The sequence below is a fragment of the Panulirus ornatus genome, chromosome 20 (genome assembly GCF_036320965.1).
Source record: "Panulirus ornatus isolate Po-2019 chromosome 20, ASM3632096v1, whole genome shotgun sequence".
In the NCBI taxonomy this organism is placed as follows: domain Eukaryota; kingdom Metazoa; phylum Arthropoda; class Malacostraca; order Decapoda; family Palinuridae; genus Panulirus; species Panulirus ornatus.
Window position 1 is genome coordinate 72,469,937 of NC_092243.1, and position 13,268 is coordinate 72,483,204.

At 38.1% G+C, this 13,268-nt stretch overlaps 1 protein-coding gene across 2 annotated transcripts in view; it reads right to left on the reverse strand.

The window, feature by feature from the left end:
• Positions 1–652: 652 nt before the first annotated feature.
• Positions 653–13,268, reverse strand: part of Sgt1 (suppressor of G2 allele of skp1) — a 51,693-nt gene continuing 39,077 nt past the window's right edge. For both annotated transcript variants that reach the window (XM_071675233.1, XM_071675232.1), the window contains one exon: positions 653–2,573. In XM_071675233.1, coding sequence (XP_071531334.1) covers positions 2,466–2,573 — 108 coding nt within the window. In that variant the 3' untranslated portion in view covers positions 653–2,465. The remainder of the gene's footprint in view (positions 2,574–13,268) is intronic.

The window sequence follows — 13,268 nt, forward strand, 5'->3', positions numbered from 1 at the left end:
ATCTGGAAAACATTTAATCCAAATAAAAATGCATTCAAGCACCATAATCTCATTCTCATCATCAAGGTAAAGTATTCATATCTGGAATACATTTCATCCTTGCAAAAACTACATACAGGCACCATACCCTCGTTACCATTATCGAGAATTTTCATTTTGGAATACATTCAATCCTGACAAGAACTACATGTAGGCACTATACCCTCATTACCATTCAATGAAAGGTGTATAGACCCTCGTTAACCATTTTCGAGAATTTTCATTTTGGAATACATTCAATCCTGACAAGAACTACATGTAGGCACTATACCCTCATTACCATTCAATTAAAGGTGTATAGTTTTACTACATACAAATTGATGAATATAGTGTACCCTGTGAACACAATAAAACAAGGAACAATGTCTGCACGTCAGGTACCCAGCTGAAGAAAATGTCAGTCCAACAGGCATTACATTTCTCATTCCCAAATTCCTACTTCTAAGACTGAAGTTGCTCTACCATTAAACTCTATATATAACAAATACAAAAATACCATCTTTTATGAACTACTCATAAGTAGTTTACAAAAGGAAATGGCACATGAAAATGCTGTCTATGGTAATTATTCAAAATCAGCCTATCAGAAAATAAAGGATAAAAGACACACAAATAATTAATTAATTTTTTGTGAAAAGTGACATCATTGGAAGGCGTCATTTACAAAACCCAACATTTTCAACTAAAAACTAGATATCTGAAGTAGTGTGAACACTGTCAGCTTTAACCAATTGCAATCTACTGGATATTAAAGAGTTTATAAAAAACCGAATGGAATAAAATGTAATAATACATTTTCGCTCCATAATATAAAAGACTGATAAGAAACAATTTCAAGTTTTACTGGTGCAAAATATAAAAGTAACGAAAACATATATGCAAGCGTTCTGTAGTCTGAAAGGAAATACCAGTCATTAGTATATGTACTTTACCAAGTTAGAATAACTGGAATAACTTTGGAAATTATGGTCTTTTTCAGGATCATTCTCCCTAAACTATTGGTACATGGATAATATAAATCTGCTACCTTGCTAAGGCAAGAAAGGCAATTCGGTTTATATATTATTTATATATATAGTCACCATAATTCTCAGAATCATTTGCAGCAATGTTACAGCTCAATGCATAATTAATGTCAAATGTACAAATATACACCCTTATCCTACATAAACCTCAAGATTTGCACCACATACAAAAACATAATCTTGAACAAAGATTGGTTGCAAGGGCACCTACAGTTTTTAATGATTATCAACTTCACATCAATACTTGAACCAATACAATACAGATCACTGTATGACCACTTTTATTACCTGGGTGGTATGTCTGGGTATTCCTTCAATTCTTTTTTTAACTTCATTCAGATGTAAACTGCGTAAGTGAAAATCAAAAAAGGAAAAATCATGATAAAAAAATGCCTACGTAGAAAAACAAGTATGCAACATCAATTTCTTTTTTTAGGGACTAGTGACGAGGTAGAATGGTGGGACAACTGTACAACTTTCCTCATCAGATAAAATCTCTAGAATCAGCTGCTCACACTACTGCAAATAAATTTCATGACTATGCCTTGCAGTGTCTAGCTTTTATAATGGACCTTTAAAACTGACTTATAATTTTAGTTTTGTAGCTTAATCTCTTCTATTTGCTCTTCACACAAACCCAGGTATAACCTAGAATATAAGGGAAAACCAAATCTTTGCTTCCCATGAAGGTACAGAAGTTAAACCTTGGTGATAACAACATTGTAATGGTGCACTGCAGTTTTGTATATATTACTTGGATGTCAGCAATAACTGCAAGAACTGTGTGTAAATGAAAGCTGAGTGAGATTAAGATATGAAAAATTGATATATTATATATTGCCAAATGAAGCAATAGTAACGTTTCCTAGGCTAAGCGTATATACTCAAGTTTGCTTCTATTCTCTGAGCCTATTGCTGTTGGCCAAATTTACTTATTTCTATATATGTAGACGAAAGTATTATAATCCGAAATACAGTTTTCACCTGGATGTTAATATATGAATATTACACCTTGTACAAGCTGTCAAAACAGTGAAATGTCTTGCTGCTCAGCTATCACCTTATAAGCCACTCACTGAGATCCATCTCATCAATGTAATGAATGTACTCAAAACTGTTGACACTGCTATCTGTGAAGTAGAAAGAGTGGCATACCATGAGCATTAAAACAAGCACAAGTTAAATTATTATCTTGTAGTGCATGGCAAGTACATCACAGATTTGAAAGCATATAATGTGCTAGAAAATTGAAACAAAGTTTTCAACAGGACACCTTCCAACCCAACCTGAAAGCAAATGCCTTCAAAGAATTGAATGAAAAATCCTGGAGAGCTGTGTTCCATGAGCCAGAACAAGGATCTTACAAATTCATCATAAGATTTTTTAAAATTAATACAATCTTCACTGTTCCCATTTCTTGAATTCCATGCCATCTGGTGGTTTCACTTCTACCTTCTGATTAGCTACATCTTTCCAATTTGTGCTCAGTACTGTGCCACCTGATTCCATCTGTAAGAAATATAACCAGGATTAAAAAGAAAAAATATGAAAGATGACAAAACATATTAAACTGAAGAATATAAGAAAGGGAAACCAATGTAATAATAACAGATTCTTCAAGGTAATCAAGTAAGTTTATAAGTTGGGAGACATTGTGGTACTTAACCTTTTTGGGGTACAATAATTTTTTCAACCTCCTTCCAATTTATGAAAATGTAAACAAATTTTTTTTTCTTGAGAAATAAGACTTAACCATTCTTAGATTAGAAAAACATTATCTAACCATGCTGACCAATCCTATGAATGAGTTACATTCATTAGGACTCCCCAACTTTTTAATTTCCATGATACCGTGCAAAACTATCAAAACCATTGTTTTCTTCCTTATGAACTACAACTTATGCATCAGTAGTTCATGAAAAACACTTTAAGGTGACTGGGTAAATCTAAGGAAGGGTATCATGGGTATGGCAATGGGAGCTACGAGTGCCAGAGACATAGCAGGTCCCTAGAAAAAATCCACAACTGCCCACCCTGTTCACCAGTGGGTTACTAAGGTCTCCAACTCATGACCAGTGCTGCCAGAATACCAACAGTTGGATTACCGAGTGTGTATGCCTCCACCCTGTGATTGGCAAGGGATTCTTGATGCCATAAATGATTCATGACACCATAAATTCATTTTCTTTCTTGGACGACAACGTAAAACAGTAACTGCAGTAATTTCACCTCTCATTTTTGAAGGTGATACTAAAGGATAAAATTATATCACATGGTAAAGCAATACATTTATTAAAAAAATATATACTATCAAGTAACAGTTTACAATGTCATATGTGAAAATAAACACTATACAAATATATACACATACAGAGTGGCAGATAAAGGGTGTTTGGTCGAGGTGGTGTGCAAAGTGAGAGGGTTAGGGAAAATGATTTGGTAAACATAGAAGAGGTAGTAAAAGCTTTGCGGAAGATGAAAGCCGGCAAGGCAGCGGGTTTGGATGGTATTGCAGTGGAATTTATTAAAAAAGGGGGTGACTGTATTGTTGACTAGTTGGTAAGGTTATTTAATGTATGTATGATTCAAGGCGAGGTGCCTGAGGATTGGCAGAAAGCTTGCATAGTACCATTGTACAAAGGCAAAGGGGACAAAGGTGAGTGCTCAAATAACAGAGGTATAAGTTTGTTGAGTGTTCCTGGGATATTATATGGGAGGGTATTGATTGAGAGGGTGAAGGCATGTACAGAGCATCAGATTGGGGAAGAGCAGTGTGGTTTCGGAAGTGGTAGAGGATGTGTGGATCAGGTGTTTGCTTTGAAGAATGTATGCGAGAAATACTTAGAAAAGCAAATGGATTTGTATGTAGCATTTATGGATCTGGAGAAGGCATATGATAAGAGTTGATAGAGATGCTCTGTGGAAGGTACTAAGAATATATGGTGTGGGAAGCAAGTTGTTAGAAGCAGTGAAAAGTTTTTATCGAGGATGTAAGGCATGTGTACATGTGGGAAGAGAGGAAAGTGATTGGTTCTCAGTGAATGATGGTTTGCGGCAGGGGTGTGTGATGTCTCCATGGTTGTTCAATTTGTCTATGGATGGGGTTGTTAGGGAGGTGAATGCAAGAATTTTGGAAAGAGGGGCAAGTATGCAGTCTTTTGTGGATGAGAGAGCTTGGGAAGTGAGTCAGTTGTTGTTCGCTGATGATACAGCGCTGGTGGCTGATTCATGTGAGAAACTGCAGAAGCTGGTAACTGAGTTTGGTAAAGTGTGTGAAAGAAGAAAGTTGAGAGTAAATGTGAATAAGAGCAAGGTTATTAGGTACAGTAGGGTTGAGGGTCAAGTCAATTGGGAGGTAAGTTTGAATGGAGAAAAACTGGAGGAAGTGAAGTGTTTTAGATATCTGGGAGTGGATTTGGCAGCGGATGGAACCATGGAAGCGGAAGTGAATCATAGGATGGGGGAGGGGACGAAAATTCTGGGAGCGATGAAGAATGTGTGGAAGTCGAGAACATTATCTCGGAATGCAAAACTATGTATGCTTGAAGGAATAGTGGTTCCAACAATGTTGTATGGTTGCGAGGCGTGGGCTATGGATAGAGTTGTGCGCAGGAGGGTGGATGTGCTGGAAATGAGATGTTTGAGGACAATATGTGGTGTGAGGTGGTTTGATCAAGTAAGTAATAATAGGGTAAGAGTGATGTGTGGTAATAAAAAGTGTGTAGTTGAGAGAGCAGAAGAGGGTGTTTTGAAATGGTTTGGTCACATGGAGAGAATGAGTGAGGAAAGATTGACCAAAAGGATATATGTGTCAGAGGTGGAGGGAAGAGAAGTGGGAGACCAAATTGGAGGTGGAAAGACGGAATGAAAAAGATTTTGAGTGATCGAGGCCTGAACATGCTGGAGGGTGAAAGGCGTGCAAGGAATAGAGTGAATTGGAACAATGTGGTATACCAAGGTCGACGTGCTGTCAATGGATTGAACCAGGGCATGTGAAGTGTCTGGGGTAAACCATGGAAAGTTCCGTGGGGCCTGGATGTGGAAAGGGAGCTGTGGTTTCGGTGCATTATTACATGACAGCTAGAGACTGAGTGTGAACGAATGTGGCCTTTGTTGTCTTTTCCTAGCGCTACCTTGCACACATAAGGGGGGAAGGGGTTGTTATTTTATGTGTGACGAGGTGGCGATGGGAATGAATAAAGGCAGACAGTATGAATTATGTATATGTGTATATATGTATATGTCTGTGTGTGTATATATATGTATACGTTGAGATGTATAGGTATGTATATTTGCGTGCGTGGACGTGTATGTATATACATGTGTATGTGGGTGGGTTGGGCCATTTCTTTCGTCTGTTTCCTTGCGCTACATCGCTAACGCAGGAGACAGCGACAAAGCAAAATAAAGAAAAATAACAAAAGAAAAGGTAACTGTCTGCATTTGCAGAGAATTTTGAAGTTTTGTCTTCATTAAATTCAAACGTGAAAAAATCTTTCTGCATCTTCATTTGATTTGGGCAGTGCTAAAATTTCTAAAACAATGTTTGCAAGCATCTCAAACTTCTTATTGCCATGCTGGTCCTCTGCGTCTAATAACCTTTTATAAAAATCTGTGACCTCAAGTTTTTTCACATCTTGATGAAATCTTGCCATGGCAGTTCCTGCCACTCATCACCCAATTTACTGATATCCCTGAGGTAAATGTGAGGCACTTCTTTAACAAGGTCATATAGACTGCATAATTTCTCAACACTTACAGTCGAATCTAGTGCTTGTGGAACACTTAAATATGAATCACGCATTCATAAATTATTATTCAAAGAAAATCTCTCTCACTTCTAATCACAGTTATCAAAAATTCCTTACACCTTTCACGGACATGTTGTATCATGGATGATCTTTCTCTTATGTCTTCCTTTTGAAAATGTACATGCGATTGGTCACCTAAGAACACCTGACGAATGGGCTAAATGATTTCCTGAATCATATGGATCTATCTATATCTTGTAGATTTTGCCAGTGAATGACCTGATCACTACAGAACATTATTACAATACTTCTATACAAATGTGATGCTTTGATGAAGAAGGTGAATGGTGGGAGTCTGTGAAAAAGCAAGTTAAATCAAATCTATCTAAACTGAAATCCAAAAAGAGGTATTGTCTAATTGTTCACTGATGTTTTGCACAGTTAAAAGGCTCTCTTCAATGGCCTTGGTGCTAAAAACACACACAAGAGGCTATCATTACAATCATTCTTGCCACAGCTTGGTGAATGGACAGCCAACATGTCTGTTGGATGTGGAGGCATTTATGATGTTTCATACTGCAAAATTTTTGAAAACTCTAAATCCACTCTTCCTTTTTGCACTATGGGGGAAAAAAAGTACACATTCCTAATCAAAGCTTCACAGTGCATGGGATGGTAGAAATGAATGGAATGACAAATACACTTAAAAACAGTGATACCTGGCAGAGAAACCTTCAATCTAACAGTCAAGGGGTTGTGCTAACCCATAACATTTGATGCTCTGTCAGCCGCAATACCAATGAAATTATCTATGGGAATATCAAGTTCTGTTAGACATAATAATGAATACAAGTTTGCACCAGTCGAACCATCATTATTGATATAAATATCAACCAAGTCAAGCATTCCAGTACTAAAAGCTCTCGTTTCTTTGTCAAAAAAGCAAACAACTATAGCAAGGATTTTATGGTGCTAATGTCTGTCGTGTCATCAATGATTATGGAAAACCTATTCATTTAAAGTCTTCTGAGTAATTCCTCTTTTGCAGTCTTAACTAATACTTTGATGATACCAGTGCATTCTGTTCTACCTAGAGACATTGTCTAAGCAATGCGAGAGTCAGGAAACATCCTCTTGTTCAGGTCAATAAGGTGGTCAGCTAGCGCAAAGGGGAGGCTGTGCTCTGCAATAAAACAACATGAGATAATGGTTGCCAAAGCAACTCCCATTAAAAAAATGGTCCGGTGGCGCAGGAATAACAGCCATTTCCACTTGAGGCTTTATCTCCACCATAGCCCAGCTCTTGTTGACAGTTTGTGTCTAAGCCTTTTCATGCAACCATATGGTTGAAATCTAGGCACCCTATCCTCTCTCGCATGCCTTGCAGAAGGCATTGGTGAAATCCCCTTCAACACAGGATGGTCAGGGATGAAACTCCGGTTTTGCCAGCCAACCTTCTTGGAACCTGGCCTTCGAAACCATGTTGACCAAAAGTTTATTACGTCAATAAGAAGCAAGTTATACTGCAAATTACAAGCTGATTTATCAGTAGTTAATGACATGAAGCTAAAAATGAGGTTTAATGTCTTAAATTATATTGATTAAACATTTATGCATATATTTCCAAACTTTTGGATGAGTTATTTACAAATTCCTGAATATCATGTAGATTCTGTTCAAAGCATAAAACTCAACAGGGCACTATTCCTTATACTACATAGATAAAATCAGAATTGGAACACATGTCATATGTACAAATGAAACTTACCATTGGCAGGATATGGGTCACAGTGCTACCACAATACCAACAGTTGGATTATTAGGTGTGTATGCCTCTGCCCTGTGACTGGCTAAGGATTCTTGACGTCATAAACAATTCATTACACAAATTAATTTTCTTTCTTTGATGACAATGTAAAACAGTAACTACAGTAATTTTACCTTTCATTTTTGAAGATGATACTAAAGGATAGAATTATATCACATGGTAAAGCAATATATTTATTCAAAAATATATATACTATCAAGTAACAGTTTACAACGACATATGTGAAAATAAATAATATACAAGAATAACGTAACTTAAGGGTAAGAGAGATGTGTGGAAATAAAAAGAGCGTGGTTGAGAGAGCAGAAGAGGGTGTTTTGAAATGGTTTGGTCACATGGAGAGAATGAGTGAGGAAAGATTGACCAAGAGGATATATGTGTCGGAGGTGGAGGGAACGAGGAGAAGAGGGAGACCAAATTGGAGGTGGAAAGATGGAGTGAAAAAGATTTTGTGTGATCGGGGCCTGAACATGCAGGAGGGTGAAAGGAGGGCAAAGAATAGAGTGAATTGGAGCGATGTGGTATACCGGGGTTGACGTGCTGTCAGTGGATTGAATCAAGGCATGTGTATGGGGGTGGGTTGGGCCATTTCTTTCGTCTGTTTCCTTGTGCTACCTCGCAAACGCGGGAGACAAAAAAAAAAAAAAGAAAAAAAAAAAAAAAAAAAAGGCAACATAACAATTAACGTTGGATGAAGTCAAACATTGCTCAAGTAGGACGAAAGTAACGATAAGAGACAATTTCAAAGTTTCTTTTCATTAAATTCAAATGCAAAAAACGTCTTTCCACATCTGCATTTCATGTGGGCAGTGCTAAAACTTTTAAAACAACCTTGGCCAGCATTTCAAAGTTCTTATTGCCATGCTGGTCTTTTACCTATAATAACTTTCTATAAAAATCTGTGACCACAAATTTTTCACATCTTTAGTGGAATCATTCTTTGGCACTTGTCACTACTCATCACCCAATTTATTGATATCCCCAAGGTAAATGTGAGGCACTTCTTAAACAAGGTCATATAGACTGCATAATTTGTCAACCCTTACATTTGAATTTAGTTCTTGTGGGACCTTTAAATATGAAGCAAGCATCCATAACTTATCATCTTGAAAATTCCTTACACCTTTCACGGACATGTTGTATCATGGATGTTCTTTCTCTTATAACTTCCCTTTGAAAATGTATATGCAATTGGTCACCTAAGAACACACGATGAATGGCCAAATTATTTCCTCAATCTTGCAGATTTTGCCTGTGGACAACTCAGTCACTTCAGAACATCATTACTTCTATACAAATCTGTGATGCTTTGGTGAAAAGATGAAAGGTAAGTCTGTTCCTGAAAAAAGCAAGTTACATTGATTAAATTTAAGTAAAATCCAAAAATAGGCAATAGAGAAAGACAGGGATCACAGAGGGATCATTTAATTATTCACTGATGTTTTGCACTGTTAAAAGTCTCTCTTCCATGGCCTTGGTACTAAAATACATACAAAGAGGCCATCATTGTGCAATCATTCTTGCCACAGCTTGGTGTAAGGACAGCCAACATGTCTGTGTGACGTGCAAAATTCTTGAAAATCTTGAAATTAAATCTTCCTTTTTTGCACTATGGGGAAAAAGAAGTACACATTCCTAATCATAACTTCACAGTGCCTGGGGAGGGTTTTAGCAACTTCTGATGCACACAAATGAACAGAATGGCAAATGCATTTAAAAATAGCGATACCTGGCAGAGAAACCTTAAATCTACTAGTTGAGGAATTATGCTCACCTATAATATTTGATGCTCTGTCAGCTGCAATACCAATGAAATCATCTAAGGGAGTATCATGGTCTGTTCAATATCAAAAATAAATGAATACACATTTGCACCTCTTAAACATCATTATTAATATAAATATCAACCAAGAGAGAGGCAGGAGGTCAAGAGAAAGGTGCAAGAGGTGAAAAAGAGGGCAAATGTTAGTTGGGGTGAGAGAGCATCATTAAATTTTAGGGAGAATAAAAAGATGTTTTGGAAGGAGGTAAATAAAGTGCATAAGACAAGGGAACAAATGGGAACTTCAGTGTAGGGGGATAATGGGGAGGTGATAACAAGTAGTGGTGATGTGAGAAGGAGATGGAGTGAGTATTTTGAAGGTTTGTTGAATGTGTTTGATGATAGAGTGGCAGATATAGGGTGTTTTGGTCAAGATGGTGTGCAAAGTGAGAGGGTTAGGGAGAATGATTTGGTAACAGAGAAGAGGTAGTAAAAGCTTTGTGGAAGATGAAAGCCGGCAAGGCAGCGGGTTTGGATGGTATTGCAGTGGAATTTATTAAAAAAGGGGGTGACAGTATTGTTGACTGGTAGGTAAGGTTATTTAATGTATGTGTGACTCATGGTGAGGTGCCTGAGGATTGGAGGAATGCTTGCACAGTGCCATTGTACAAAGGCAAAGGGGATAAAAGTGAGTGCTCAAATTACAGAGGTATAAGTTTGTTGAGTATTCCTGGGAAATTATATGGGAGGGTAGTGATTGAGAGAGTGAAGGCATGTACAGAGCAACATATTGGGGAAGAGCAGTGTGGTTTCAGAAGTGGTAGAGGATGTGTGGATCAAGTGTTTGCTTTGAAGAATGTATGAGAAATACTTAGAAAAGCAAATGGATTTGTATGCAGCATTTATGGATCTGGAGAAGGCATATGATAGTTCATAGAGAGATGCTATGTGGAAGGTATTATGAATATATGGTGTGGGGGCAAGTTGTTAGAAGCAGTGAAAAGTTTTTATCGAAGATGTAAGGCATGTGTATGTGTAGGAAGAGAGGAAAGTGACTGGTTCTCAGTGAATGTTGGTTTGCGGCAGGGGTGTGTGATGTCTCCATGATTGTTCAATTTGTTTATGGATGCGGTTGTTAGGGAGGTGAATGCAAGAGTTTTGGAAAGAGGGGCAAGCATGCAGTCTGTTGTGGATGAGAGAGCTTAGGAAGCGAGTAAGTTGTTGTTCGCTGATGATACAGCGCTGGTGGCTGATTCGTGTGAGAAACTGCAGATGCTGGTGACTGAGTTTGGTAAAGTGTGTGAAAAAAGAAAGCTGAGAGTAAATGTGAATAAGAGCAAGGTTATTAGGTACAGTAGGGTTGAGGGAAAAGTCAATTGGGAGGTAAGTTTGAATGGAGAAAAACTGGAGGAAGTGTAGTGTTTTAGATATCTGGGAGTGGATTTGGCAGCGGATGAAACCATGGAAACAGAAGTGAATCATAGGGTGGGGGAGGGGGTGAAAGTTCTGGGAGCATTGAAGAATGTGTGGAAGTCTAAAACGTTATCTCGGAAAGCAAAAATAGGTATGTTTGAAGGAATAGTGGTTCCAACAATGTTGTATGGTTGCGAGGTGTGGGCTATGGATAGAGTTGTGTGGAGGAGGGTGGATGTGCTGGAAACGAGATGTTTGAGGACAATATGAGGTGTGAGGTGGTTTGATCGAGTAAGTAATAACAGGGTAAGAAGAGATGTGTGGTAATCAAAAGAGTGTGGTTGAGAGAGCAGAAGAGGGTGTTTTGAAATGGTTTGGTCACATGGAGAGAATGAGTGAGGAAAGATTGACCAAGAGGATACGTGTGTCAGAGGTGGAGGGAACGAGGATAAGTGGGAGACCAAATTGGAGGTGGAAAGATGGAATGAAAAAGATTTTGAGTGATCGGGGCCTGAACATGCAGGAGGGTGAAAGGCGTGCAAGGAATAGAGTGAATTGGAACGATGTGGTATACCGGGGTCGACGTGCTGTCAATGGATTGAACCAGGGCATGTGAAGCGTCTGGGGTAAACCATGGAAAGTTCTGTGGGGCCTGGATGTGGAAAGGGAGCTGTGGTTTCAGTGCATTATACATGTCAGCTAGAGACTGAGAGTGAACGAATGTGGCCTTTGTTGTCTTTTCCTAGCGCTACCACACACACATGCGGGGGGAGGGGGTTGTTATTTCATGTGTGGCGGGGTGGCGATGGGACTGAATAAAGGCAGACTATGAATTATGTAAACGTGTATATATGTATATGTCTGTGTGTGTATACACATGTATACGTTGAGATGTATAGGTATGTATATTTGCGTGTGTGGACGTGTATGGATATACATGTGTATGTGGGTGGGTTGGGCCATTCTTTCGTCTGTTTCCTTACGCTACCTCGCTAACGCAGGAGACAGTGACAGAGTGAAATAAATAAATAAATAATAAACTAAGCCAAGCATTCCAGAACTAATAACTCTTGTTTCTTTGTTAAAAAAGCAAACTACTATAGCACAGGATTTTGTAGTGCTAATGTGTGATGTTATTATTATCATTATGGAAAATGTGCTCACTTAAAGTTTCCTGATTAGTTCCTCTTTTGCAGTCATACCTAAAACTGACAATATCAGTGCATTCTGTTCTACCAAGGGACATCGACTGAGCAATGCGAGAGCCAGGAAACATCCTCTTGTTTAGGTCAATGAAACGGTCAGCTACTGCAAAGGGGAGGCTGTGCCAAAGCAACTCCATTAACAAAATGGTCTGGTGATGCAGGAATGACAGCCATTTCCACCTCAGGCCTGTATCTCCACCTTAGCCCTGTAGTCAGTGAATATATAAACTGCTGATCAATATACATTATGGTATCATATAATCATTGAGCAGCTGTTTGAACACTTAATGAATAAAAGGTTGATGATTCTAAAATATCACAGTCTGCCTTTATAAAAAAAAAATATTTGTTTTGCTCATGATGATGGATTACTAAAATAAGCATTAATCAACCATAGCTAGATATCTTGTTCACAAGATAACCAATGAAAAGTGATGGACTTACCGAGTGTAGGTGTATAATGGTGTGTAGAGGCTCTGGACAAAAGATCTGCTGTCAAAAACATCTGAAGACTACTGTACTCAACCATGGAAGAGGAGAGAATGCCAATCCATTGTGTTCAGCAGAACCTTCATCATAGTGCACCAAGTTGTTTAAAGTAATTGATGCTATAATAACCTATTCCATAATTAAGGAAATTTCATGAAATGCCTTCATAACATTTTTCTTATTTCAGACTCTTAATCACCCCCCAAATCAAAATCTATGAGATCCAGAAATTTCCAGAGACTCGGATAAGTGATGTCATGGTTTACTGCCTACATCATAGGTGGTTTTCCGGATAGCAGACAAATTTCGGTATTCTGGAAGCACTGATGGGTCAAGGAAACATCTACACACACGTAGAATATTATAAAAAAAGGTGGTTTAAAAACAGGGTCCTGTGAACCATGCTCCAACATAGCCCTACAAGCAGTCAATGAATAAATAAACCATTGCTCAAAATACATTATGGTATCATATAATCATAAGCTGCTTGAACACTAATAAATAAAAGGTCAACAGCTCTAAACTATCATAGTCTGCCTTCATAGATAGAATACAGACTGTTTTGCTCGTCACAATGGATTACTATGATAAATGTTAATCAACCACTGCTAAATATCTTGTTCACAAGATAACCAAAGAATAGTGAAGGACTCACCAAGTGCAGGTGTATAATGGTGTATAGAGAATTCAGACAAAAGATCTGCTGTCAAAAAATCTGAAGACTGCTGTACTCAACCATGGAATAGGAAAGAATGC